A 27,406-nucleotide genomic window follows, 5' to 3' on the forward strand; every position below is an offset into this window, starting at 1 on the left:
ATGCGAGAAATTGTCAAATTCAACCATTTTAAGGGAATATGTAGATAAGTGTGTGGGTTATATGTGGGTAAATATGGTAATCTGTCCAGAAATTTTCCAATTTACCCTTGTCTGCAAAACCCTCTGTTCATATACTAAAATTATACCCAAATTATGGATTTCAAGCTCAAGACTTGAACACAACACTATTTACACAACTCAATTATGCCCTCAAACATATTTAATCGTGATATTTTCCTGTAAATCAATTCTAATATGTTTTCTTCTCCAGTGCTGTATATAGGTAACTCGTCACTGATTATAAATAGACGCGTGGTGGTGATTATTGGGGTGTGCGGGGCTTTTCAAACAAACCGAAGCTCATTTTAACTAGATGTCATTAAACACATCACGTAATGTTAGTCTGTTTTGGTCATAAAAGTGCGTTTTGAAGTCATAGAACGTAATGCACGTGTTTTTGTTGTTGTTGTTGGATGTCGTGCGGGGCAAAACAAATCGAGAGTGCTTTTATTTTGTAAACGGGGGTGCGGTTTCCTGTTTGTCCTAACGAGTCGGGAATGACGTAGGGCGGCAGAGAGCTCGGTAAACCCGGCCGAGTGGTCCTCCTTCCGCACAGGTGGTCCTGGAGACAGGTGGGAGCTGTCTAGGCCCCGCCCCAAAGGGTCGCCGAGACCAAAGACGCCGTTTTTGGTGGAGAAAATGACTTCGGTTTGGAAGCGACTTCAGCGGGTGGGCAAGAAGGCGGCCAAGTTTCACTTTGCGGCTTCTTTTCAACAACTTGTGCTCGAAAGTAGCAGCAAATGGTGAGTATCGTCTTTCAAATGTTGCGTTCACGTTCAAATGTTGCGTTCACATTCAAATGTTGCGTTCACGTTCAGATGTTGCGTTCACGTTCCAATGTTGCGTTCACGTTCAAATGTTGCGTTCACGTTCAAATGTTGCGTTCACGTTCAAATGTTGCGTTCACGTTCAAATGTTGCGTTCACGTTCAAATGTTGCGTTCACGTTCAAATGTTGCGTTCACGTTCCTGTGTGACGTCAAATAGTCGTTTTAGCTTGTTTTGAGCGCAGACGACACGCCCCTTAACTTCCGGGTTTAGTTGTTTTTACCATGCGTCATTCTTAAAAGTGACGTCGTAGTTTCCATGCCATTGACGGCAATAGTCGTCCAGTCTTGAATTCAACAGGAGCGAAATGTTTCATCATTTAAATGTGACACAACAGGTGTTGGACTGCTTTTAGTGTGAAATTCTCGTCTGCTTTGCAGTCTATTTCGGGCAAAGTTATGCCGCAGCGCGTGCGTACCGACACCCGAATGTCATAACTTTGAAAGACTAACTTAGTGGGAACAGTTGCTGGAACTGGATTGGTTTGGCTGGGGGTGTGTCTTGGCCAGAGGAAGAGCAAATGTTGTTTTGATTAGATTAAGATTGTATTTCATCCTGTATTTGGGAAATTTCTTGGTTTCAGTACTAATACAGACACACAAGACAATGTAGACCTAGTTAAAAAAAATGGAGCCTCACATAGGAGGCTATCAAAATGTAACAGTTGGTATGTTTTTTTTGCTTTTAGGCAACCAGACAAACTCCGGGTGGTCTGGATCCGAAGAAGCAGACGTCACAGCACCAAGGTGAGTCCATCCAAATGTCCCTCGAGACAATTCCGTCCTCTGACGTCCAATTTCAGCTCCACAGTTGGCAGCCCGGAATTCAAAACCCCTACAGAGGATTGGTCCTCTGGCAAGTTCCCGAGACTTTGGACATCACGGTGACGCTCTTCAAGGTAGGACATTTTCCGTCTGTTGGGGACAATCTCGTTAAGTGCTTAATTTGTGGACAGGAACCCACGGCGGAAGAGTTTGAGGACAAAGATTGGACATTTGTGGTGGAAAATGTGAGTTCTAGCCAAGACGTTATCATAGGGGACGGAGTTAACCTTATGCTCCGCCCCTTTGGCAGGAGACGAAAGGGAGACGGAAGGTCCTGGCGTCGGCTGATGTCAACATGAAGACATTTGCTAGCGCCACGCCGGCACATTTCGACCTGACGCTCAAATTGAAACCTTTATCAGTCAAAGTAAAAGAAGCCACACTCAAACTGACTTTGTCCTCCGTCTTCCTCAAAGAAGGGAAAGCCACGTAAGTAGCCACGCCCCCGAGACCACTTGGGGACTCCCCCATCCCACAATTCTTCCCGATTTTCCCAGTGATGAGGACATGCAAAGTCTAGCTAGCTTAATGAGCTTCAAGCAAAGCGACATCGGCAATTTGGACGACTTTAACGACAGTGACGAAGACACAGGGGACGACACTAAGACCCCATTTGGATCCGGACAACCTACGTCAACCACTGGTAAAGTACTCCCTCCCCAATACAATTTCCACCACTCAGAATCAAGCTAACGCTAACCAAACTAGCTTCCAAACATCTCATTATGGTTTCCATTTCATGTCTAGCCGTCCTCGGTCCCACAACAGGACGACTAACCGACCTAGCTTGGAGACCTCTGACTGAATCACCCCTGAACTGTACTCCCTCCATCTTGTTTCTAACCCATCTACACATTTCCCTCCAATCACCCTCCATTTTTCTACCCTTTCCTCCACATAGCCGTCCCTGAGACACCAACCATTTCCACTTCAGTCTCCATCCCACCTCCATTCGTCCTCCCCAAACCCCGCCTACCGTCCCCCTACGCCTACACCCTACCAGCCTTCACTCCAGCTCACCCTCCAGCACTTCCCAAAATTTTCCAGCCCGGTTCCGGATCAGGTATCACTCTCCCCCAGGGGACGCAGATGACCAAGACCTTAGTCCTTGAACCAGATCCTCTACCGAGTATTAATGTCTAAGTCCTTTAACTAACTCCACCCCTTTTGGTTCTCTTTCTGGCTCAGTTGCCGTAAGATCTCAGATCCTTCTTAGCGACTCCCCAACTGAAGATCCACAGGCTCCTCCCACTATACCCCCATGTCAACTCCCCCTTGATTGCGTCCCCACCCAAACAGGTAAAACACAGGCATGCCTTCCAGATTTCCTCAAACCATAAGACCTGAACAACAGTTTCTAAAGTCCCCTTCCCTCCCTCCACTCACCCCAATCCTCCCCCAGTCCGAAAACGCCGGGTAGCCGACTCCAGCACCCTGCTAACCACACCCACCAGTCTCCCTTCTGCCCCTGAGACAGGTACCCAACTCCAACCTTGACCTTGAGGACTCTCAAACCCAATTCCCTCTTTCTCTCAGCTTCCTGGCAAACCGAATGGAGACCACCTAAATCCCAAGTCCCCCTTGCCGAACCTGCCCTCTCCACAAAGTTTCTCCACCCGTCTCCAGATGATCCCGGACCCCCTGCAACGGCCCACAAAAGACAAAGAATAGATCTCCCACGTAATCCCGCCCTCGAGACATTGTCCTCACCTTAAAACCCTGATCAGATCCATAACTTGCGTCCTCACGGTCTGTCTTTCCGTATCCCTTTCATTCCCTACTAGTTTCTTCTTCTCTGTCTTCCGGCACTCTACCCCAAGAAGGTTTTGGATTTGCTATCCCATGGAGAACTGCAGCACCTACCAGTAAAACCTGTCCCCCCATAGGTCTTTTCCATTCTATCCCTATTTCCCCGACTACTATCTCCCACATTGACCGAGAAACAGGTACTTTGTGAACCCCCTGGACTTTTCAGAGTACAAAAACATCTTGTAGTCCATGTAAAAACCTCCCAAACTACAAATCCAGATTCAAAACTCCATCTTTTGTCTTCCCTTTAGAAATCAAACGGCAGTTAAGCACCCTCTGTGAAGAAGACCAACAATGTACAACTCCCACAAGTAAGTATCTGTAAAAACAGAGTCAGTACAATACCCAAGAACTACCACATTAACATAGTTTTCCTCAGGTCCTGACCCACAATTCACCTGCCAGAACTTAGCATCCGGGGCAGCTGGAGACGCATCATTTCACGTCCAAGTTGTCAAAACAACACCCGGGTAAGTCCATTGTATCTATTTTTAACCCTTTGACACACTGGACTGTTCAACACCACCATGCTAGTCTTGTCTCTACAGTTTTTCCTTTTGTATTTGTATCTGTTTGTCCTTTAGACCTGAAAGTTTGGTCTCCCTTCTACCCCTTAGCATCCAAGCTAAAGAGCTAAAGTATTTCGAGATGCCAAAACCACAAACACACTTGTCAAAGATGTCCATTCAATTAGGCAATCAAGTTCAGACCCCTACTGGTTTTACATGGCTCCCTGATCAGGAACTGCAATCTGACCCTTCAAGATTAGGCAATCAAGTTCAGACCCCTACTGGTTTTACATGGCTCCCTAATCAGGAACCGCAATCTGACCCTTCAAGATTTGTCCCAGACTCAGGACAACAGACTCTAGCCAACCCAGTCCAGGACCTAGAACCAAATACAATGTCTACAGACACAGTACTCCTGTCCCCATCAAAAGTAGACCTCACCCCACTGTCTCCAAAGGACAGTTTACCCCAACGTCCATTCAGTTTTTCACCCAAGTCCAGTATGCTACAGTTTCAGTCAACTTGTCCTCAACGTTCAAACGTTCCTGGCATCCCAAGTTGCTGTCAATCAAACTTTGGAGTTTACCCCGATCTGTCCAATACCTTTGGGTCTTTACACAGTCCTTTATTACCCTTCCCCCATCATTCAAACTTGAGTAATGTCCAAAAACACACTGTTGAGGACGCAAATTTAACCAAACCGATATGGCCAACATGTCCTAGGACATCAGGAGTTCTTGGTTTGTCCCGAGTACCCTTAAAAGAATTCTCAAGTATGGTTAGTCTTCTTCCTGCCTGCCTAGAATGCACAAAAATTCTAGGAATGCCATTAAGACAATGGGTCCTAAGAACAGGACAAGTAGAAGACTGGCTGACATTGAGGAAATCATTTTCTTGCCAAAGAACAAGTCCTCAATGTCTCCTAATTCAGGACGACTCATACAAAAACAAAGACTATGACAAAAATATGGTTCAAATGCGGTCTTGTTGTCCACAGAATGCTTCCATTTATGGTTTACCTTCTGCTCCAGGTCAAAATGTGGGTGTGGCTACCTCTTTGTATACTTGCCCAAGACAAAAACTGGTTCTGGGTTTACCTTCTCATGGTGTCTTTGGTTTTTCATGTGAAGAATGGAAACTAGGGACAGCTAGTTGTATTTTATTAGCGAGACAATTAGGTAAGGAGTGTGTGGTGAGATCTGGTCCTCTGGAATCGGCACCCTTGTGTATAGGTCTTAGTCCTTCTTGTCCTCAGAAGTCCAAGACACCTGGGTTTCCCTCAATGAGATGGGATGGTTCAGAAGAGATTTTTGAGATGTGTAGTTTGTTGTCTATGTCTGTGGGACATTCTAGAGTCTGTGGAATGTCCTCCAGGATCCTCTGTGAGTCTCTAATAGCAGACTGGGACTTAGACCCAAGGTCTCTATGGGAAAAACCATTGGGAAACCCAAGAAATCTGGTCATACCCAAACACAAAATGTCTCAAGTGATGGTGTCCATGTTACCCCCGTGTCCCCAACATTCTAACATTCAGGGAATCCCGTCCAAGTTTTTCAAAAGATTGACACAAGCACCCCCAAACCAATTCGAATTTATTACTACTTTCCCAAAATGTAGTCAAATTCCAGGTTTCCCTGCAAAGGATAGTTTAGGAGAATATCAGAACTGGTTTGAAGGATTGGGAAGACTTTGGAAGAACCGAATCAGAAGAAGACCAGTTCTGGTTTACTTGGATTCTAGACTTGATCAGATGTCCTATAAGGAGAAGAAAATGATGATCAGGGTTCTGCCAAGAGGACTAAGTTTGGGATTTTCTTCTGACGCACCAGTTTACAAAGAAGGAACTAATCAAGGGGTGGTCCAGTTGCGGCCATCTTGTCCAAGTCTGTCCAATATTGTAGGTTGGCCCTCAAAGTTTAGGTCAGGTTTTGAAGACACTGAAGATTTGTGGTTTTCCATGGAGATGATTCAAAGTTGGAAGGAATGCGGGTGAGTTACTTGCCAGAAACGTTGTGAAAAGTAGGATTTTTTGGGGTTTTAATGACAGTTTTACGGTATTTTTCAGAAACAGAAATGGCCGATTACTGTGTTTAATCATGGAAACCAGGTGGGCTGTATGGTTTTGTAAAAAAAAAAATGCTGATTTGCATGAATCGGACTCTATGGTTGGTCATTTGCATGGTTAATGTCAGGAACCAATTGCTTGATTTGATGGATTGACACCAGAATGGTCACGAAAAACCTGTTGTGTAATACAACTTGTATTTCCTAATCCTTAGAAACGAAAACCAGGTTTCACCGGAGCCGTCTCACCAAACGGGAAGTCTCATTGGTCACCAGACTATGGTGGAGATGGATCCCTCTTGTCCGAGACAATCCATCATCCCCGGTTGTCCTTCTACAAACCAACCAAGACCGATTGGTAGTCCTGGTGAGCCTAGTATGGTTTATCTATCCAGATCATGTCCAAAAGTTTCCCGGATTTTAGGATTTCCATCACTTGACAACCAGGGAGATTGGTCAGTTAACAAACAGCGACCTTTCAAGCCTTCTGAGACCTGTGAATGGTTGATAGGAAGTCAATCATTGTCCAAGAAGAAAATCCAGAAGTACTCTGTCCTGGTTTTGCTTACAGAGTACAAGAACACATGGGATAAAATGATTGACACTGTCCCATCATTGATTCCCAGACCCCTAAAAATAGAGTTAAAAATTAACACAGTACCAGTAACCTTAGACAAACCCCAAAACATGTTTACCATTCGACCTTCTTGCCCTAAAGAATCCAAAATCCACGGATTTCCCTCTGCCCCTCAACCTAAACCCCAATTCCACATGACCAGTCTCGCCCCCTGCTGTCCAAGGACTTCATCTTTGCAAGGATTTCCATGTGTCCCCACAACTCCAGTTCTAGAATGGGAACATGGACTCAACCCAATCCCTAGACCCCTACCGAAAAAGATTGTAAAACTCATTGGGATGAACCAAAAAGTGGGCGGTACCCCAACAATTGTAACGTCCTGCCCTAAAAAGGCAAGGCACCTTGGGTTCCCATCTGCCCAAGTACTAAACAGACCACCTGACATGGTTAGCTTATTCACAACAACCCCATGTACCTCCCTAATACCCGGATTCCCATCAGCTAGAACCCTTAGCTTTGAACCTACAACCTCATCAAACCCTTACTACTCCAAGACTCTCTCATTGGTGGACTTGCCAAGATCCAGGACCAATCCCTGGATGGCTCCGCCTCCCTTCAATCATAAAAACAAAAACCACATGGTGTCAATAACACAATTGTGTCCCTACCGGAGTTCAATACCCGGATTACAAAGTATTTCAGTTCCAAGTCCAACACAGGACAAGACGAACCGGTTTCCTCCGGAACTTCAATCTGGTGAGATCTTTTGACTCTTATTTTGAAGGGTCATGTCTACGTTCCTTGTAAAAATGTGTTGGATTTAAGACAGTTTACTTTTATAACAGAGGACACCCGTAAAGACACCACAAGGGACATGGACTCGTAAGTGATAGAACTTGCTGCATGTGTGCTATGCTGTCAACCTGCATGATTCCTGATTAAAGTCCCTTGAATTTTGGATCTTAAGTGTCCCAGGAGTCCAAATCCAGAAGACAAATCAGGACATATTAGAGCCTGAGGTGGTTTCAGGTTGGGAATTACTGGATGCAGAGGGGACATTGATGGACAAAAAGATGGAATTGGTAGAAGAGGACACTACTGGGACTACTGGGATAGTCCAAACTATTGTGGGTGTCCTTCATAAAGGGTAAGTGTCTTCAATTAAGGAATTGGACTGGAATTAAGTATTGAAATTGGACATTTTTTACAGTTATGAAACTGTAGCGTCCATTTTGGGGCCATCTGGTTCACTTGTCTCTGGAAACGAGAACCAACTGATTGTCTTAGCCAATCAGGAAGGAGTTCATTCCCATGATGACTGTTTGGAAGACTTTGAGGACAATCGAGCGGTGTCGGATTGGGAGGACGGGTTTTTAGTTTGTGCTGGGATGAAAAAATGGCCGCCACTGACTTTTGAGGACATTACTGGGACAACCGTGGAAGTCCAACAGGAGGAACAAGAAGTTTTACCTGAAGACTCCGAAGTCGTATTTGGGTATGTTGACGGTTTTTTAACCGAGTACCAGACTGAGGTTGAACCCCCTTGCCGATTGGAACCTGGGTGAGTTCTTTGGTTTTTTTGAGGAGTGGTCTTGCACGGTGTGAAAAATCAAGGTTTGTGAATTGTGGTGTCCATTTTTGTGGGTGTCCTTGCATGGATTAGAAGGACACCAGGATTCCAAAAGTTCTCAAACTTGTCCTTTTTTTATCCCAAAGTGTCCAACAAGGAACTGCTGATGGAACTTTAGAGCAATGTGAATCGTTGAGTGAAACCAGTTCAAAACTGGATGTACCCTTGGACAAAATTGTAGAGGATCTGGATTGTCCTACAGTTGAAGAAGACTTGGAACAGGTTGCTGTTATAAAGCCAGATCGGGATCTAGTTTTGGAAGGATTAGCTGTTGTTCCTGATGTTGAGCCGGAGTACTTGTCCGCCTGTAGTAGCGTTGTAGTTCCTCAAGAAAAACCAGATTTTGGTCCTGATTTAGAAACTGAAAAACTATCTTCTGTTTTAGAAGAAAGCAAGAAGATCCAAACCAGTTCTTCCGATTTTGATGACAAAAAATCCCTTTCAGATCCAAAACCGCCTTCAGAAACGACGAAAACCGAAAGCATGCAATTCCAAACCCAACCAGAGAGTAGCGCTATCGAGCAACATTCCCCTTTACCGATCATCAAAAGAATCGGTTTAAAAATTCCTTTGAGAAAGCAACCTGTCCCAAAACCTCGTACGAAAAAGTCTGTCCCTCTTCAGGACGAGGACGGTATGACGCCAACTTCAACCGTACCGGTTCCAAAACCACGAGGAAAAAAGCGCCTTAGTAGTTCATTCCCAGATGATACCCCAGTTTCACCACAAACTGGTACCCTTCCAATTCCGTTACCCCGAGTTAGGAAACACCAAGACATTTTGCGTCCCACAAAAACCGGATCAGAGGACGGGTCGCCATATTTAAAGGAACACTGGTAAGACTAACAATTGGGAAGTCATGTTTTGTGCTGGTACATTTCATGGTTTGGTCACCCGGGAAAAAATATTTGAATTTATACCAGATTGGGTTTTTTTGGGGGTCTTTCTTTGTCCAGGAGCAGTTCCCAGGACGATAAAACGAAGACACACCTGGTTCATTTGACTCCAACCAAACCAGAAGACGGGTCACCATCTTCAAAAGTAAGTTTACCCCAAAAATATCTGACTTGGAAGTTTATCCATAATTGAAATTCTTGGTCCTGTAGAACCTTTCAGGAAGTCAAAACCTGGTGACGTCCAGTCAATCGCTACTGGAGTGGTCTAAGGAGGTCACTGAGGGGTACAAGGGTCTGAAAATAACCAACTTCAGCACCTCCTGGAGGAACGGCTTGGCTTTTTGCGCTATTTTGCATCACTTCCACCCAGAAATGATGTAAGAATCCACCAAAAAATGTTATAATTGCCTTTTGTAATCCATTTTTTGACTCGTTTTCAGACCCTACGAATTGTTGGACCCCTACGATATCAAACACAACAACAAAAGGGTGATGAAGTTTGATTTTGTTGCAAATTAGACCGCCATTTTGACTAAAAACGTGTTTTTTTGCAGGCCTTTGATGGTTTTGCTTCACTTGGGATTTCCCGACTAATGGAACCCTCGGACATGGTCATGCTAGCCGTCCCCGATCGTCTCATTGTCTTAACATACCTCAACCAGATTCGGACTCACTTTATGGGCCAGGAGTTAAGTGTCCTTCACATTGAGAAGGACGCTAGCGAGTCCAGTTACGCAGTAGCGGCGGACCGCCAAGACAAAGACGACCCAGAGGCCGCCGTTCGTTACTGCGCCCAGAGACTTCAAGAAGAGGGACTCAGCTTGGAGACCAATGGAGACGGGAACCCGGACTCGGCTCCGTCACCACCAGTAGCCCCGCCGAGGACTCGTTTCGTGTCCAAGTGTGCTTTCTCCCACGTTAAAGACGCAGATCTAGTCAAGAAACATCGATCCCAGAGGACGAGTTCTTCCGAGGAGGACGGAGACCCCCTAGCGGTAGGACTTAGCTTTTAGCTTAGCTTAAAAGCTCTTAAGGACTGTGTTTTGTCTTTTGCAGGTTGCTGCAGAGCGAGAAGATGGAGAACCCGTCCTCACTGGTTCGTTTGTTGATGTCCAACTGGACCACCTGAACCAGAATGGATCTTTTTAATGTAAACATGGTGGTTTGTTTGTGTTTTTTTGCATTACAGAGACAACCGGGACACTCCCTGAGACGGGAATTGGAGAGACTCAGGTTGGTTTTTGCACCCCGCTCGGTTCTGAGCATAAAACTGAACCATGTTTTGGGTTTTCAGGACCCTAGCCAGTATGTGGTCAGTCAAATGGAAGCCCTGGAAGCGGAACAAAACCACATTGACACCAGAGCCGCTATAGTAGAGAAGATACTCCGACAGCTAATGGAAACAAGTATAATTTCAATTCTTTTGCATGTTTTTAGGGTCTAAAACCTGTATGACGATTAGCTTCTTTGCTAATTTCGCAGGTAGTAACAAAATGGAGGAAGAACGTTTAATCCAGGAATGGTTTACACTTGTAAACAAGAAAAACGCTTTAATTAGAAGACAAGATCACCTGCAACTTTTGTAAGACACTTTTAGACCTTTTCTCAGATATGTAACATTAGCATCTCGTTGTTAGCAACGGGAGCTAACGGGTAAATGTTATCCAATCAACAGGTTGGTGGAGCACGATTTGGAACGAAGATTCGAGCTTCTGACCGAAGAGTTGCGGGACATCCTAGCGCTTGAAGGTTAGCACCATGCTATAGCGGGTTTTTAGCATTAGCCGCTAACAGTTTGTTGCTTTTATTGACTGTAGAGTGGCAAAAGACGCTAGCGCATAAACAGAGGGAGCAACTTTTGCTTCAGGAGTTGGTGGCGTTGGTCAATCAGAGGGACGAATTGGTCCACAACATGGACGCTAAAGAACGGGGGTAAGACAGTTAGCGGTGGTCTCGGTTGGGTGATGCTAACGTTTTGTCTACAGGGCTTTGGAGGAAGATGAGCGACTGGAACGAGGTCTGGAGCAACGCCGGAGAAAGTACGCCAAGCAGCAGAAGAAGTGTCTTATGCAGTGATATTGGGGACATGGGTCTGCAAAAAACTGGATTTTGGGGGGGTTTCAGGTCCTGGTTACAGGTTCTCAATGCGCACTGTTTAGCGCAGGGTTTTGTTACTTATGTTAAGATTTAAATTGCATGTATGGGAAGGTTGCCGTCTTTAGGAGGCGCTAAAAGCCATGTTCGGAAATGTGCCTTGACTTATAAATGGGTATTATTGGGTCTCAAAATGGTCCAAAAAGGACAGTATTTTTGGTTCAATCTGAACTGAGGATACATGTTGGAGTTTTATTTTTCTGATTTTAGAAGAATAGGAACTTTTTGGGAGGATTTTGTGACCCCTGATTTAACATTTTAAGCTACTGTGGACAATTGTTTTTGTTTTTTTGACTAAAAATAAGATAAGATTTATCGCCAAAGGGGGATTTTTTGTGGTTTGTCATAGGCTAGCTTGGATTTTTACTGTGTTGTCAGGGAAGTTTGTTACTGGAAAGAAAATTCTGACATATTTGGTCTTTTTTGGCCAAAATTTTGTTTTATGGCCATTAAATTATTCAGGATTTTACTATTTATTTTATTTGTGCTCATGGCCTTCTTTATAGCCAAATATTTTCACATTGTATTGACGATTTTAAGATCTAAATGAGAATTTTTACGTTTATCAGTGGTAGGCGTCCAATCTGTTTGAAGTGAATGGCAAGCAATTAGTTAAGAATTTACATAGGAACTTTGTATTGACTGATGACATGATTGACAAGTCTGAACTGTTGGATTTTGTGTTACATTTGCACATTTGTCAAGTTTGCAAAGCCCCAAATATGTTGCTGCAATAAAAAATATACTTGTTGTCAAGATGGTTTATTTATTTCTTTTAAAGGACCTGTGATTTGAACACAACCTGATATGAAAACACATTTAAAGGTGTTCAAGGGTTATTAATTAATCAATCGTAATCAATTCGATATTATCCCACCCCTAGTTTAAATCTGAAACAATTCTCGTTAACTAAACAGGAAGCAATTACTTTTATTTTGCTGAATACGGAAGTTAAACTTTTTGCTAGGATGCTAACAGTGATATACTTAAAATTTTCTTCTAATACGCTTCAGTTTAATATTTGAGAATAAAAACTGGTCCAAAATACAAAGAATGTAAATACAGGCGATGTATTTATATCTACATGAAATACAACTCGTGACTCGCATTGTCCGGAGCGACACGTCCATTTACGTCACTTCCGCAGTTGCGCAATTCAGTCGGGTCGCAGCTTGAGCTGAACAACGGTCGCAAGAAGACAGAAAACCTCGTCAAATTTAGCCCCCTAAAGCCGAATATAGTCAAATATTACCACGTTATCAGTCCGTCGACGAGTAATGAACATTATATGATTTATTAGCGAACACGTGACGGTCACGGGAGCAGCAAAACGTCCGTTCCAGTGCTGCGGCGACCGGAACAGCGAGCCATTTTGCGGTAGTCGGAAGGAAGAAAGAAAAGACGAGTCAGCGACACATAACAGGCCATGAATCCCGAATAGTAAGTTAAAATGCCACTTTTACATCATAAAACATGCTCTATAATCTTGTTATATCTTTTATGCTAATGTCATGCTAACAATGTTCACGTCGGCGCTAGCTAACAGGGCGTTTCATCCGGAAGTGTCATATGACTGTCGCAACAATAAAAAAATAAAATAAAAATACAGCATAGGCGTAACATGTCTTTTAGATATATTTTACATGAACAGAAAAATCTGAATTTACTCATTTAATTCCATTGACTGCTATAGATGTCTAATCTATTTGAGACCCTCCCAGTTTAAATGAAGGGATGTCAAAATTCGTTGGTAGTGGGGGTGTGACTTGGCCAGAGGAAGACCGAATATCTTAACTGGAACTGAAAGAGTCAACAAGTCCAATGACAGGTGGTAGATCTGGAGCCTGAAATCAGACACCTGTCATGGAATACCTTTGCGAGTGTGTAAAGGCGACCTTCTCTAGTTTCTTCACAGAGACGCTAATTATTAACGCGGTTGCTCATGCTAGCAAAATGTCAATGGTCATCTGACATGTTTTTTTTTGCTTCTTCCAGCGATTATCTCTTCAAGCTGCTGCTTATTGGTGACTCAGGAGTGGGCAAGTCATGCCTGTTGCTCCGTTTCGCCGTAAGTGCCCCGCCCACTTGTTTACAAAAACAATTTCTCTCTAATCACGTGTATTTTACGCGCTTTTTCAGGATGACACCTACACCGAAAGTTACATCAGCACCATCGGAGTGGACTTTAAGATCCGGACTATTGAACTGGACGGAAAGACTATCAAGTTGCAGATTGTAAGAACCTGTTTTTGTTGTAAAATCTAATTGTTTGGCCTCGAATATTGAGTTATAGGGTTTTAAAAATGTCACTTTTACGTATAATTAGCTTTAGTAGAGGCATTTGTAAGTAGAGGCATTTGTAAATAGAGGTATGACTGTAACGCTAGCCGGCTAGCAGTTTAGTTAGCAAATAAACCTCTTGTTTACAAAGTGATTTCTTCACAGTGGGATACCGCAGGCCAGGAGAGGTTTCGAACCATCACCTCTAGCTACTACCGCGGCGCACATGGCATCATCGTGGTCTACGATGTGACCGATCAGGAGTCCTACAGTAACGTCAAACAGTGGCTTCAGGAAATCGACCGCTACGCTAGCGAAAATGTCAACAAGCTCCTGGTGGGCAACAAGAGCGACCTGACCACTAAAAAAGTTGTGGACTATACAACGGCCAAGGTGAGGTGCTAATGCTAATCTTAATGTTAATGCTAATGTTAATTCTAATGCTAATGTTTATGCTAATGTTTATGCTAATGTTTATGCTAATGTTTATGCTAATGTTTATGCTAATGTTTATGCTAATGTTTATGCTAATGTTTATGCTAATGATAATCTTAATGTTAATGCTAATGCTAATGTTAATGTTTATGCTAATGTTAATTATAATGTTTATGCTAATGTTAATGCTAATGTTAATGCCAATGTTAATGCTAATGTTAATGCTAATGTTAATGCTAATGTTAATGCTAATGTTAATGCTAATGTTAATGCTAATGTTAATGCAAATGTTAATGCTAATGTTAATGCTAATATTAATGCTATTGCTAATGCTAATGCTAATGTTGATGCTAATGTTGATGCTAATGTTGATGCTAATGTTGATGCTAATGCTGATGCTAATGCTGATGCTAATGCTGATGCTGATGCTAATGCTGATGCTAATGCTAATGTTGATGCTATTGCTGATGCTAATGTTAATGCTAATGTTAATGCTAATGTTAATGCTAATGTTAATGCTAATGTTAATGCTAATGTTAATGCTAATGTTAATGCTAATGTTAATGCTAATGTTAATGCTAATGTTAATGCTAATGTTAATGCTAATGTTAATGCTAATGTTAATGCTAATGTTAATGCTAATGTTAATGCTAATGTTAATGCTAATGTTAATGCTAATGTTAATGCTAATGTTAATGCTAATGTTAATGCTAATGTTAATGCTAATGTTAATGCTAATGTTAATGCTAATGTTAATGCTAATGTTAATGCTAATGCTAATGCTAATGTTAATGCTAATGTTGGTGCTAATGCTAATGTTTGGTGCTAATGTTTGGTGCTAATGTTTGGTGCTAATGTTTGGTGCTAATGTTAGGTGCTAATGTTAGGTGCTAATGTTAGGTGCTATTGTTAGGTGCTAATGTTAGGTGCTAATGTTAGGTGCTAATGTTAGGTGCTAATGTTGATGCTAATGCTAAACTATGTCGTTTTCAATAGGAATTTGCCGACTCATTGTCCATCCCCTTCCTGGAGACCAGCGCTAAGAACGCCACCAACGTAGAACAGGCCTTCATGACCATGGCGGCCGAGATCAAGAAGCGCATGGGCCCCGGCGCCACCGCGGGCGGCGACAAACCCAATTTGAAAATCGACAGCACCCCCGTCAGGCAGTCGGGCGGCGGTTGCTGTTGAAGGAGCAGTGGTTCGGTCTCCCTTTATCCTCCAATTAGCTCCTTGTTTTTTTTCTACGTCATCTCTCCACCCACGCACAGGAGATTGATTTTTGCTAGCATAAACGGTACCGCTCTTCTTTCCAGAGCGCCCCCTCCCCCCGTATTTGTTGCTTTTTTGCTAACGCACCCCCCCTCAAATGTTTCGTGCTAGCAACATTAGCAACACGTTGCTACGCCGGCGCCGTAAAAAACAAGGTGAGCTAGTTTTGATGGATTCTAACAACATTGGCTTTGCTAATTGGACTCTGCTTTTTCATGCCCTCATGTGATTGGAGCACGAGGACGTTGAGGGATTGATTGGTCTCGGATTTCCGGACTAGATATGATTTCCCAATTTGCATCCTTTGTGTTACCAAAATTGTTATTTTACATTCCTGGCCCTTTATTTTGGTCACTTTCGCATTAAAGCGATTTCACTACAGCAGATTTAAAGTTTTTTTGGGGGATGTTTTGCTTGGATAACTGTTTTTCTGCAAAATACACGCACGCACGCACACACACACACATGCTAGACTGAGGCACTTGTCGGTCACTTTGTCTTTTCGTTTTGCTTGTCACTTGGTGCTGTTTTCCTGCTGAGTTTTGACATCATGTTTGTCTGTACATATTATAAATATCTATATAATAAAATGACGAAAATGTTGCAACAGTAAAAGTACTCAAACTGGTTTATTTTTCCATTTTAATCCTAGTTTTTACTTTATATGAACACTCATTGTTTTGTTTCTATTTCAGGAGCAGGGGAACGGTCTCTCCTTTTACGGCGGGGAACTCGATGGCCCACGACTGACGACATCGTGGACTCAAACCGGAACGCAAAAGGTCAGAAACCCGTTTTCGTGTACTAAATTTAAACCGCGGTTAATAGAGCGAATCCCAAAGGTTAAGATTTTAATTCTTGGTATCTTTGTAAAGTCGCAGACAAACGATTGGACGCCATACTCGTGTCAACACAGTTTATTTACAAATTCTGCATATACAGCACGCAAACGATGTACCACATGGGGTGCGTTTCCCGTTAAGCTAACATAGTGACTTGGGGGTGTGGTTTCGTCGAGATAACAGTTGTTGATTGGTCGTTTTTGAAGACAAAATGCGAACATTTGGGAATCCCACCAACATAGTTCCCTTGCAGTGGAGGGGTGTTGTCAATAGGGGGCAGTCACGTGCCATTGAGTCAGTTTCTGAACGGCAATAAGCGCCGAAGAAGAACCGTTTGGCGCCTGTGTTTTTTGGTAGGTAGTCTTTCGAGAAAGTTCATATCTCAAGGCACGGATTCAGTCAACAGGGCCCTGGAAGATGAGTTTAATATGCCCCCGCTCGCCCGTCAACCAGGTCCCGCAAAACGGACAAGCGGCGTGAAATGCATGCGTCCCGTGAGGTAACGGAATCTGACTCCACCCCGCCGCCGTCTTTTGCGAACAAACATGGCCGCACGGGCAGAAAGCATGAGTAGGCGCCCCCGCGTCCAAGTATAAGCCGCCTTCGCAGCCTAGCCACAACGGCACGTATGGACCCACCCGCCTACACATGGGGCACTCTCGTTCGCCAGTGTTAGCCGGGACCGTCCCCCCAGGTCCGGCAGGGGTCTTTTCCTTACGGTAGCCCCAGTTGTGGTAGCCGTGAACATGGCCGCAGTTGACGTATACCCATGGTTGCTTTTTGTCCACGATTTCACGTTGTGCCAAGCTGGGGAAAGCTAGGGTGTTAAAGCCCACCGGGCATTGGGGTCTGGCGGCGTTTAGCTCCTGGCGAAGGGATTCTAGCTGCTTGAGGGTGGGGGTACGGCGTAAGCCAATGGGGGTCCGCCAAAGAAGTGTAGCGCCGCATAGGTCGATTAGAGAACCGTCTTGTAGGGTGTTGGATTCGTTGTCAACCTGACAATGAGAATAGCAATTGGAGGATGTTGTGCTAGGATGCTAACGTAGCTACGTACCAATTTTCCACGTTGTTGAGCCGAGCGGGTGTCTCTTAGGGCGAAGACGTTACCACAGACGGAGATTTCCCTCCAGACACCCGGAGCAGGTTCGGAGACGAATTCTGCCGCCGGGTGCATGACTAGCACGCCGTTAGTGGTTAGGCCGTCCATTAGGCCGTCTGATGTTCGCCATTTGGCGGCACGTTCCTGGTAGGGGGAGGGGTGTTGAAGTGGGGGTTTGATGAGAAAATGGAGGATTAAGATAGATGAATGTGTGGATTTAGAAGGCTTGATTGTGTAGGCAGGGAGATTTGATGAAAGTCGTAGGGAGTGAAGTCGTGCTGACTGGGTAAAGCTATTTTTAGCATCGCTAGCGTGTTCCGTTCTCGAGAAATGTCACCTTCGCGCCTCGCGGCGAAGCCTCACTCACCCCTAGGAAGATGTTTTTGGAGGAATCGAACCCGGCGGCGTAAATGCGAGCCGTGTAGGGGGCGTTGCGCTCGCACATGATGCGACAAGCGTAGCGTGAGATGGTACTCTGCGCCGATTGGCCGCCGTTGCCGCTATCTCCGACGGCGCACCCGCCGGATGTGTCCGTCACCACAAAGTCGATCATGTTTTCCGTAGATCGCCCGATCTGGAAGATAGATGTATGTTAGTGTTGGGGGAATTCTAGCGAACCCTAGTGGTGTTTACCTGGAACATGTCCGTGTTGGTGTCGTGGGTGTACTCAACGATGACAGAGTGACTCCGAGAAAGTGTGTATGAGATGCTGTGTTGGCTTTTGTTGCTAAGGGCCTGTTAAAGATGGAGAAAATATCAGATGGTGGGCGGGGCTTTGATTGGGGGTGTTGGCATTGGTTACCTTGGAAACGAGAGGTGTTGAGATGTTGTGGATGACGTCGGGTTTGACTCCGTTGGGTTTTGGTCGCTTGTATAGAGCCAGGCGGCTTCTTCTGCGACCTTTGTCCCCACTGGCGAGGGAGCCATTGTGCCTGGAAAGTATTATGGGGAAAATGTTAGCCGCTAACGTTAGCTAGAAAGATGGATGTTAGTTATTTGATTCTATTGGGAGGGTCACAATGGAAGTGTGCTAGGTCTACGTTAGCCGCTAATGTTAACCTGTTTTACAGCCCTTCTATTTTTTTTAAATTATATTTTAATATTTCTTAATACATTCCTTTACTTACTTGACTTTGTACTTTATACTTTTTACTTTAATGAGTGATGGGTATGTTAATACTTTAGTCCTTTTTTTCTGTTTATGTTTCATATGTACTGATAACGGATGCACTTTTTTATATGTATCGTATCTTATGCTGACCCGGTCCATCTGTCAAATGTTTCAAGTCAATCTAAAGTTAATCTGTCATATGTCAGCTAGTTTTTTATATCTCTCTGAATCCTCAAAATGGAAGTGTTAGTGTCTTATCTCCATCTCACCCCAAAACGATGAGTTCTCCATAGATGACGGGGTCCCTATCTTCGGGAAAGACCCCGTCCGGAAGCCGAGAACCGGAGCCGAGTGGAGGCGAGGGCTGACTCCTGTTGCAAGATGGCCGCAGTTCCAAAGCTGGGGGTGGACACAGCGCCTCCGAGCTACCCTCCAAAACCATGCCCACTCGCCACCACTAGGAAAGAGGATACAATTAGCTGAAAAAGCAGGTACGACATCGCTACGCTAGCTCGCGACGTGACGACTCGTTCTGATTGGACGATGAAAAAGAAGAGAACTTTATTAGTGTTTTCAGGATGATTCAAGATTTGACATCTGCTCGGGGAGGAAGGATGAAGGGCAACGAGAGGTGATGCTCCAAAAGCCCCCCACCCTACCAAAAAGGGGGCGTGGCTTTGACTCACGAGCATGCGTATGGTGGTAACAGCGTGGCAGGGTGATGGATTGCTAGCCGTTTTTTAATCAAGCCACAGGAGGACAAAAGGATGGAGACAAAGAACACACCACGATAAAAGGGATAAAAATTTGGGAAGTCGTCTTGGTTTGGGATAAATGATGTCTCATTTGTTCGGGTTCTAAGGGTGGGTGGAGCTTTAAAACATTTGTATTATGTAAGATGAAGGGCGCTATACTCCTCCCACACAACAAATGTGAGATTGTTAGCCGCCATTGACAGCAATGGACGTCTGTTGTTATCAATATTCATTCAATAGCCGAAGAGTGTATGCAATTATTCAAAAAGAAAAAAACTTTATTGATATTCTGAGGTGAATACACTGAATAAAGGTGCATTTAAACAACAAAAAGATAAGAGTGCATTCTACAATGTTGTTATGTCAGTGTATTAAAAACAAACTAAATATTCTCGAGGTTTTGAGTGATGTCAGAAATATGGAAATAGCTGTTTAAAATAATGACTTTGGTGTGCGATGATCAGCCATTTTCCCCAAATGTGAGGAGGATGCTGATCGTGAGGCCGTAACAACGCCTTTGAAGGAAAACATGGGCGGAGAACATGGGCGTCCACCAATGAGCTTTCCTTTTGCATCTGGTTTAACAAGTGCATACGCTGCCTTTGTTTTTGGACGCGCTGGCGGCCACACTGGGGGATTCCGTTACCAGTAAAGGGTATTCATTTACACATGATGCGAATATGGGGACGTGAATGCAACATGAGCGTTGCTTTCACGGGCTGATCGTCACAAAAACAAACACGACAACGTGCCTACCTACCCGCTGAGCGTTTCCGACGGAGATCGGTGATCTTTTAGGGAATTCCTCTTTCAGGGGGTTTTAGATGGTCTGCGTCAGTACCGCCGAGTGGGAAGATGGGACGCGGGGATTAAGAACTGGAGAACCGAGTCTCTCTCTTTCTCTTGTTCTGTCTCTCCCTCCCGTTTACGGTTACTGGGGTTGCGTTCACTGAAACTGGTAAATTCCATATCCTAAATATCTTCCATGCTAAAGTGGAACTATTGGAAGTGTATTCATGGAATAAGATGCCAAAGACAACACAAATGATTATTTTGATAGTTGTCGGTCATATAACATGGTATTTACTGCTATATTACTCCAGGTCAAGAATAATACCTAGTTTGTAACAATATCATTTTCAGACATGAGTATGAATGACATTTAACAACACAATAGGGAATGAATATTGTCGTTTTTGTTTATTTTTAAGATTTCAAATATTTCCTAGTTAAAAATTAAAACGTCAAACATTAGAAACAAGCATACTAATTGGGAACAATACAAATGTCAAAAACTACAAATATAATTCGAAATGAGCCATTTAAACTATGTTTAGCAATAAGTGGGAGAAGCAGAAACCACACTTGACGCATTGACGTAACAATACACAAAATATATTTTAATTTGATATCAAATTTAGTGCTGCTTTGATGGGCACTAGACCGCATTGTTGTCACCAAAACACATTTTACAAACGAAGAAGACAACTGCTGACGTCAGATTCATGCGCCCGTCAACGTCGCCTTTTAATCAGCAACGTCGACTAAACAGTACAGACAAGCTCATGTTAGCGTTGGTTTTTCGGTGTTTTAGTAAATGTTCCTGCTAGCCTCCCTGTTGTGTTCGCCCTTTCACCCCCAATTCAACCCGTTGTCATGACAAACGAAGACGAACACTACAATGGCGGCTCTTTGTGGCTCTCTTTGGTGTCGGTCTTGTCCTGTTTGCTCCTGGCTTGCTCTTACGTTGGAAGTTTATACGTGTGGAGGAGCGAACTACCCCGGTGAGTTTTATATCTATGTTTAAAAGAGCAAAATACGCTGTCAAACAATCCTGAAATATTCTAATAATCTATACATAAAGAGGAGAGAGAAATAATTGACCAACAAATGATCTTTTTGACGTTTAATGGCGTCCACAAATGTGTTGTAATTACTTCATGTCCTCAAAACAGGTGCAGTCAGTTCCATTAATTTTCATTTAGCACTAAGTAAATACCTACTAAGTATTTTCCCACAAAAAAACATTAGTGTAACTAAAAATAAATATCTGCTGGTGTTTTAATCATTTAAAAAATGCTAATGCTAAAAAGTGATATCTATAAATACCCCCAAATTAGCCAACATTAGCCAACATTAGCCAAACTTAGCTAAAATTAGCCCCAAATTAGCCTAAAGTAAGCCCAAAATTAGCCCAAAATTAGCCCAAAATTAGCCCAAAATTAGCCCAAAGTTAGCCTAAAGTAAGCCCAAAATTAGCCCAAAATTAGCCCAAAATTAGCCCAAAATTAGCCCAAAATTAGCCCAAAGTTAGCCCAAAATTAGCCTCAAATTAGCCTCAATTTAGCCCCAAATTAGCCCCAAAATTAGCCAAAAGTGAAGCAGAAACCCTTCAAAATAAAAAGTAACCCCCAAATCTAACAAAATTGTGCCTATTAATTTAATGTGTAAATGCAACCCTCAATGCAAAAGCAGTATTAATGAATCATAACAATTATGTATATATTTTTTGAAATAATCTCCATTTTAACAATGTAATCTTATTTTTCAGAGATCACCCAGCTGTCATCAAGCGACGTTTTACCAGCGTTTTGGTCGTCTCGGGGGCGTCGCCACTTTTTGTGTGGGCATGGAGGGAATTCACGGGAATTAAGGTGTGTTCGTCATCATTAATAAAGCTAATTTAGAAGTGGGTTTTAAATATGGACGCGTTCCAGATGGCGCCATCACTCCTCGCCATCATGGGGATCCGCTTTGAAGGCCTCATACCTGCTGTCATCCTCCCTCTCTTGTTGACTATGGTAAGAAAACCCCAAAATTTGACCTTTATAACAAAATTTGAGACCAAAATGGATTGGACGTCCAGTGACGTCAATGGCTTAAAACTGCCGTAATTGACCCATGAAAGGGTTAAATAATTCAAATTTTAAGAAAATAGCTTTTTGGTTTTATGTGAAAATATTAAATGAAAGTTAATATGAATACTCGCGTTTGTTATTGCTAAATTGTTTTAAAAAAGTATTATTTGGACTATAAGTCGCTTTAGGCAAAATATACAATTTTTCTCATAATTTTATAAAAAAAAGTCTGTGTACAAGACTTGCTATACTGTGTTTCACCACTAGGTGTCATCAAAGTTACATTTACTATTGGTTATTTTCTTTTTTGCAGTAAGAAAAAACAACCATTACTGGATAAATTAATCAGTTTTGATATTTACCATAATAATGTGCTTTTGATTCATACAGTATCTAAAAAAATACCACCTGTGATCATTTTAAGTAAAAATTTCCCTTAAAATAAATTCACATTTGTACTACCTATTAAAACCATGAATATGGAGGTGAAAATTGTGAATTTGGGGGCGGCTTATACGCAAGAAATTGTAAATTTAAGGGTGCGGGGGGCGGCTTATATGCGGGTAAATGCGGTAAATTGCACTTATATAAATTATACAGCATAATACATTAAGGTACTGTATTTTCCTGCATAAACTAATCGAAGGTATGGCTTATATGCGCACAAATTTGTTTGTTTACATTCAAACTCCTGTTTTGCATATAGAGACTATTGTTATTATTAATCTATTTTTTTCTTGTCTCAGGTCTTGTTTCTGGGCCCCCTGATGCAATTGGCCATGGACTGTCCCTGGACCTTCGTGGACGGCGCGCGGGTAGCCCTTGGTAAGTTAGCGCACGCTAGCTTGGTTAGCTTTCCGTGACCCTGAAAACGTCAATGTGTCCCACTTTGGACAGACCCATGCTTCTGGATCCTGTGCCTCAGCGACATGCGTTGGTTGAGGAACCAGGTGGTGGCGCCATTGACCGAAGAACTGGTCTTTAGAGCCTGTATGCTGCCCATGTTGGTGCCTTGCTTCGGGCCTGCCACGGCAGTCTTTACATGCCCGCTTTTTTTCGGAGTTGGTGAGTATTTTAAAGAATAATAATAATAATTTAAAGGGACGGCAGGTAATTGACGTCTCGCCATTTTTGTAGCGCACTTCCATCACGTGATTGAGTTACTGCGCTTCCGCCAGGGGACGCTGTCGGGGATTTTCCTCTCAGCTGGTGAGTTGGGGGGTTCTTAGAGGGGGGGTTTTGTCCTGTTTTGCTGTGGACAAATGTGTCTTGTTTTGTGGAAAATGCTAAAGTGTGTTTTCTTCTCAATGCAGTGTTTCAGTTCTCCTACACGGCGGTTTTTGGGGTCTACACGGCGTTCATCTTGATGAGAACAGGTAGGATGTGACTTTAAAAATAATAACAAACACACACATTGGTTGCCATTGACGGCGGTAGAGGTCCAAATTAATTAAATAGGGAACAATGTTAATTGTCATATCTTGTCACTTATTATCAATGGTCAGATGTTTCATGCAAATTTTGATCACAAATGGGTTTTTTTAATATAATTTGAGTTTTCTGTGGATTAGCAACATTTTTTTTTAAATATATATTGTTACAATTCATATTTATTTTTGTGTACCAAGTAAAACGGCGCAGCAGTTCGGCTCTGGGATTTAAAAATGATTTTTTTATTCCGACCATTCTACATTAGCATTACGCTAGCACATGCTACTGTTGACCCCATCTTGGACTGTAACAAAGTCCTCAAAACCCATCAAGACTCTCAAATAGTCCGCTCTCATCATCATCATCTCGCCACCGCCCTCATTGGCCGCCATTGACCCGCCGTCCAACCCAGCGTGACCCCCCCATCGTGACCTTTGTTCCGTCTCTGGTCTCCCGTGTTCCAGGTCACTTGGTGGGCCCGGTGCTTTGCCACTCCTTCTGTAACTACATGGGCTTCCCTGCCATCAGTGCGGCCCTGGAGCACCCCCACCGTCACGCTGTCCTCTCTTTTTACATTCTGGGTGTCCTCCTCTTCCTCCTCTTCCTCTTCCCCTTCACCGATCCTTCCTTTTACGTGCCCCCCACCCCGCTCTGCACCTTGGACTTTCTGTCCAGCCCACTCTGCCTCGCCGCTCCTTGATCCGGGCATCCATCTGGCCGGCCTTGTCCGCGTCCAATCAGCTCAGGTGCGCCTCCCTCCTTTAAAGACGGCGCCTCCCTCTCAAAGACACTGACTCCCTCTCTCAAAGACTTTGTTTTCCTCTTTCAAAGATGTTGTCTCTCTATCTCTCAAAGACATTGTCTCCCTCCCTCAAAGACCCCACCTCACTTCCATCAAAGACCCCCACTTCACTTCCCTCAAAGACCCTCACCTCCCTCAAAGACCCCACCTCACCTCCCTCTAATCAAAGACCCCACCTCACCCCCCTCAAATCAAAGACCCCACCTCACCCCCTCAAATCAAAGACCCCACCTCACCCCCCTCAAATCAAAGACCCCACCTCACCTCCCTCAAATCAAAGACCCCACCTCACCTCTCTCAAATCAAAGACCCCACCTCACCTCCCTCAAAGACCCCACCTCACCTCCCTCTAATCAAAGACCCCACCTCACCCCCTCAAATCAAAGACCCACCTCACCTCCCTCAAATCAAAGACCCCACCTCACCTCCCTCAAAGACCCCACCTCAACCTCTCTCAAATCAAAGACCCCACCTCACCTCCCTCAAAGACCCCACCTCACCTCCCTCTAATCAAAGACCCCACCTCACCTCCCTCAAAGACCCCACCTCACCCCCTCAAATCAAAGACCCCACCTCACCTCCCTCAAATCAAAGACCCCACCTCACCTCCCTCAAAGACCCCACCTCAACCTCCCTCAAATCAAATACCCCACCTCACCGCCCTCAAAGACCCCAACCTTTACTCTGGCCAGTTGCGTGTAGATATCGGGTGGCGCCGTTTCGGCGTCTCGTCAGGGTTCGCGACCACGACGTTGTTGACTCGCGCAATTAAATCCCCCACCCGGGGATTATCAGCGGTGCTTTTTTGCCAACAAGAACTTTATGAAAAATTTCCCCCCAAAAATCCAAACTATAAGCTAAACTGAGTACTGTGAAGACAAAAGTCGACTGTTCGAGCAATAGAGAATCGGTTCTTGCTGGTGGCTACTCTAGGGGGCGCAAGAGAGCTTTTTTGTCCCGCCTCCCGACGAACCCTAACATTACTGTTGCCACTAGGATGGATAAACCCCGCCTCCCTCCGCCATTCCTCCATTTCTACTTTGTCCTTGACTACCTTTGAGTTGTTCCGTGGAAAACGATATGCTGACAGCAAAAACAAAATGTATTTTTTTGCCAAGCTCCAGCAGCTCTTATTTTCCTAAAACAAAAAATTCCAATCGCGCTGATCGACAATGTTTTGTTTACTTTTTTTTCTTCTTCTCTATTTCGTCAGTTTTCAGAACGGGAAAATATCTCACTTGTTACAAATCAAATCCTTGTAAATAAATTTTATACATCAATTCACAACACCTGGGATTGGATTCATGTTTAGCTATGCTATCAATTTATAACCATTATCGTATTTTCTCGAATATAAGCCGTTTTTTGACAAAAAAAATGATGACTAAATCAAGGGTACGGCTTATATACGCACAAATTAGACTTGACATGTTAATTGCAAAACATTATGAATGGACATTATCATTAAAACATGCTAATTAGTATTTTCTTATAGTTAGCATTAGCATTTTAGCATAACAGTAATACTTTAATAGCCACCACATGTTTTCTCATTCTTGTTGTTGGGTGAAAATATGGATTTTTTTTCTAGATGAAAACATCTCGTGAGTGTCAATTTTAAGTGGAATATTAAGTCATGAATGCTTGATTTTGTCCCTTTTTTGTACAATTGAGACTTTGTTTAAGGCAACATTTTGAACATTTTGCCCTAGTTTTGACTAAAAAAAATTATTTTTGATGGACAAATTAGTTGTTACGGTTTTGTTTGAGTTTTGAAACCATGTTTTGGTTTTCTATCAGTCTTGTTTTTGACCCCCTAAAAAGTCCCTAGATTCAAATTAGCTGCCATTGTTGTTAGTATTTTAAGGCCCACTGAGTCTAAATCAACTAGAACCAGACAAGTCTTAAGTGGGCGTGGCTACTATAAATACCACAGTGCTGAGAAAAAAGCCAGCTCACGTTCAAGGATGTACAAATCCAGACTTATATGGCACGAAAATATGCTTCCCCGTACCCCCACCCTCTCTCTGCTTGACCCCCATTTCCTGTTGTGTTTTGGGGAAAGGTCCATTTGGAGCGTGAGAATGCCTCTAGGGTCGTTAGCTTAGCCAACGCGGCGCGCCCACTACCAGGGTTCCTCGTAAGTTGGGTACACCTACCCCCCAAACGCCCCCCCCCCCTCCATGGCGGTCGTTTTCGACCCATCTTCCACCATCACAACTCCCCAAAAAAATAATAAAGTTTCCCAGAAAGCATCTGGAGGAAAATCGCCAAGCTAGGTTCAACTAGCGCCCCCCCTCTCTCTCGTGTAGGTTTTGATGTCGCCCCTGGGGGGTTTAACACGATAAACATTTCCCTGAGTTCTCCCACAGCTCAGCTGGCTGGCGTCCAATCAATCCTCCCCCTATCCCAGCCAGATTTCCTTTTGCTGTTACCTAGCGCAGACGCTAAGCGCTACTGTTAGCATGGGAAGGCATTTGAAGTACCATGGGTACCACAACATGGGTATTATTACCTCCTTTGTGCTGATCTTGCTAGCGCTAAAATGCATTTTTTACAGTAGCATGTAGCATATTAGCTTCTTTTGTATCCTTATAAGCAATGATACACATATCCAGGTGTCCATCTGGAGCTCCTATTAGAGTGCAATTCAACACCGGCAGGAAACTTGGCGGATAACGGCATACTGTATTTTCTTGCATATAAGTCGCCCCCGCATATCAGTCAAACCCTTAAAATTGTTGAATTTGACAATTTCTCACATATAAGCCGCCCCATGTATTAACCAAACCCCTAAAATTGATTGAATTTGACAATTTCTCGCATATAAGCCTACCTGCGTATTAGCCAAACCCTTAAAATCATTGAATTTGACAATTTCTCGCGTATAAGCCGCCCCCAGATTCCCCATTTTCACCCCCATATTCATGGTTTTAATAGGGAGTACAAATATATTACTTAGAAAGTAAAATATTAAGAAAAATTATCATAGGTAGTATTTCTGAGATATTGTATGAATCAAAAGCACATTATTAAGGTCAAGGGTCAATATCTACATGTTTGATTTCTTACAGCAAAACAGAAAATAACCAACAAATAGTAAATGTTCATTAGCCAACATCAATTTATGATTTTTTTTGTCTCTTGTAAGCATACAAGACATATTTTTTA

At 43.4% G+C, this 27,406-nt stretch overlaps 5 protein-coding genes across 5 annotated transcripts; 4 read left to right on the top strand and 1 right to left on the bottom strand.

The window, feature by feature from the left end:
* The first annotated feature begins 472 nt into the window (after positions 1-472).
* On the top strand, positions 473-12,106 carry LOC144213947 (EH domain-binding protein 1-like). The gene is given in 25 exon segments (XM_077742672.1): positions 473-803; positions 1,576-1,633; positions 1,690-1,785; positions 1,843-1,896; positions 1,962-2,140; positions 2,209-2,355; positions 2,358-2,530; positions 2,613-2,774; positions 2,900-3,010; positions 3,114-3,188; positions 3,248-3,391; positions 3,496-3,657; positions 3,772-3,831; positions 3,900-3,990; positions 9,257-9,341; positions 9,407-9,573; positions 9,637-9,685; positions 9,751-10,191; positions 10,223-10,292; positions 10,386-10,429; positions 10,491-10,602; positions 10,679-10,778; positions 10,872-10,945; positions 11,014-11,128; positions 11,182-12,106. Coding segments are annotated over 25 exon segments (2,964 nt in total). The 5' UTR covers positions 473-699; the 3' UTR covers positions 11,273-12,106.
* On the top strand, positions 7,600-9,248 carry LOC144213201 (uncharacterized). The gene is made up of 3 exons (XM_077741505.1): positions 7,600-7,817; positions 7,881-8,231; positions 8,387-9,248. The coding sequence occupies exons 1-3, from the start codon at positions 7,732-7,734 to the stop codon at positions 9,138-9,140; spliced, it is 1,191 nt and encodes a 396-aa protein (XP_077597631.1). The 5' UTR covers positions 7,600-7,731; the 3' UTR covers positions 9,141-9,248.
* A 364-nt stretch (positions 12,107-12,470) lies between the features above and the next one.
* On the top strand, positions 12,471-15,952 carry rab1ba (zRAB1B, member RAS oncogene family a). Its single transcript, XM_077741506.1, has 5 exons — positions 12,471-12,790; positions 13,346-13,418; positions 13,490-13,585; positions 13,796-14,023; positions 15,062-15,952. Exons 1-5 carry the CDS (start codon positions 12,777-12,779, stop codon positions 15,254-15,256), a joined length of 606 nt encoding a protein of 201 aa, XP_077597632.1. The 5' UTR covers positions 12,471-12,776; the 3' UTR covers positions 15,257-15,952.
* Positions 15,953-16,239: 287 nt separating this feature from the next.
* On the bottom strand, positions 16,240-20,077 carry peli3 (pellino E3 ubiquitin protein ligase family member 3). Its single transcript, XM_077742537.1, has 7 exons — positions 19,905-20,077; positions 18,659-18,846; positions 18,081-18,210; positions 17,912-18,013; positions 17,646-17,852; positions 17,234-17,422; positions 16,240-17,174 (listed from the first exon to the last, which is right to left on the bottom strand). The coding sequence occupies exons 2-7, from the start codon at positions 18,829-18,831 to the stop codon at positions 16,575-16,577; spliced, it is 1,401 nt and encodes a 466-aa protein (XP_077598663.1). The 5' UTR covers positions 18,832-18,846; positions 19,905-20,077; the 3' UTR covers positions 16,240-16,574.
* A 533-nt stretch (positions 20,078-20,610) lies between these two features.
* Positions 20,611-24,596, top strand: rce1a (Ras converting CAAX endopeptidase 1a). Its single transcript, XM_077742024.1, has 8 exons — positions 20,611-20,928; positions 21,696-21,798; positions 21,862-21,945; positions 22,749-22,827; positions 22,900-23,067; positions 23,140-23,211; positions 23,316-23,378; positions 23,898-24,596. Exons 1-8 carry the CDS (start codon positions 20,801-20,803, stop codon positions 24,131-24,133), a joined length of 933 nt encoding a protein of 310 aa, XP_077598150.1. The 5' UTR covers positions 20,611-20,800; the 3' UTR covers positions 24,134-24,596.
* The last annotated feature ends 2,810 nt before the right edge of the window (positions 24,597-27,406 follow it).

The sequence above is a fragment of the Stigmatopora nigra genome, chromosome 20 (genome assembly GCF_051989575.1).
Source record: "Stigmatopora nigra isolate UIUO_SnigA chromosome 20, RoL_Snig_1.1, whole genome shotgun sequence".
Lineage (NCBI taxonomy): Eukaryota > Metazoa > Chordata > Actinopteri > Syngnathiformes > Syngnathidae > Stigmatopora > Stigmatopora nigra.

What these genes read in the sequence shown, in the direction of transcription:
- LOC144213201 (XM_077741505.1), top strand. Translation starts at nt 7,732, where the DNA reads ATGGACAAAAAGATGGAATTGGTAGAAGAGGACACTACTGGGACTACT. An exon ending in GTGGGTGTCCTTCATAAAGG is followed by an intron (nt 7,818 to 7,880) that starts GTAAGTGTCTTC and finishes CATTTTTTACAG; the next exon opens with TTATGAAACTGTAGCGTCCA. An exon ending in CCTTGCCGATTGGAACCTGG is followed by an intron (nt 8,232 to 8,386) that starts GTGAGTTCTTTG and finishes TTTATCCCAAAG; the next exon opens with TGTCCAACAAGGAACTGCTG.
- peli3 (XM_077742537.1), bottom strand. Translation starts at nt 18,831, where the DNA reads ATGGTTTTGGAGGGTAGCTCGGAGGCGCTGTGTCCACCCCCAGCTTTG. An exon ending in GGAGAACTCATCGTTTTGGG is followed by an intron (nt 18,211 to 18,658) that starts GTGAGATGGAGA and finishes AATACTTTCCAG; the next exon opens with GCACAATGGCTCCCTCGCCA. An exon ending in CCAACACGGACATGTTCCAG is followed by an intron (nt 17,853 to 17,911) that starts GTAAACACCACT and finishes TCTATCTTCCAG; the next exon opens with ATCGGGCGATCTACGGAAAA.
- rab1ba (XM_077741506.1), top strand. An exon ending in GCCTGTTGCTCCGTTTCGCC is followed by an intron (nt 13,419 to 13,489) that starts GTAAGTGCCCCG and finishes GCGCTTTTTCAG; the next exon opens with GATGACACCTACACCGAAAG. An exon ending in AGACTATCAAGTTGCAGATT is followed by an intron (nt 13,586 to 13,795) that starts GTAAGAACCTGT and finishes ATTTCTTCACAG; the next exon opens with TGGGATACCGCAGGCCAGGA.
- rce1a (XM_077742024.1), top strand. Translation starts at nt 20,801, where the DNA reads ATGACAAACGAAGACGAACACTACAATGGCGGCTCTTTGTGGCTCTCT. An exon ending in TCCCTCTCTTGTTGACTATG is followed by an intron (nt 21,946 to 22,748) that starts GTAAGAAAACCC and finishes TTCTTGTCTCAG; the next exon opens with GTCTTGTTTCTGGGCCCCCT. An exon ending in CGGCGCGCGGGTAGCCCTTG is followed by an intron (nt 22,828 to 22,899) that starts GTAAGTTAGCGC and finishes CACTTTGGACAG; the next exon opens with ACCCATGCTTCTGGATCCTG.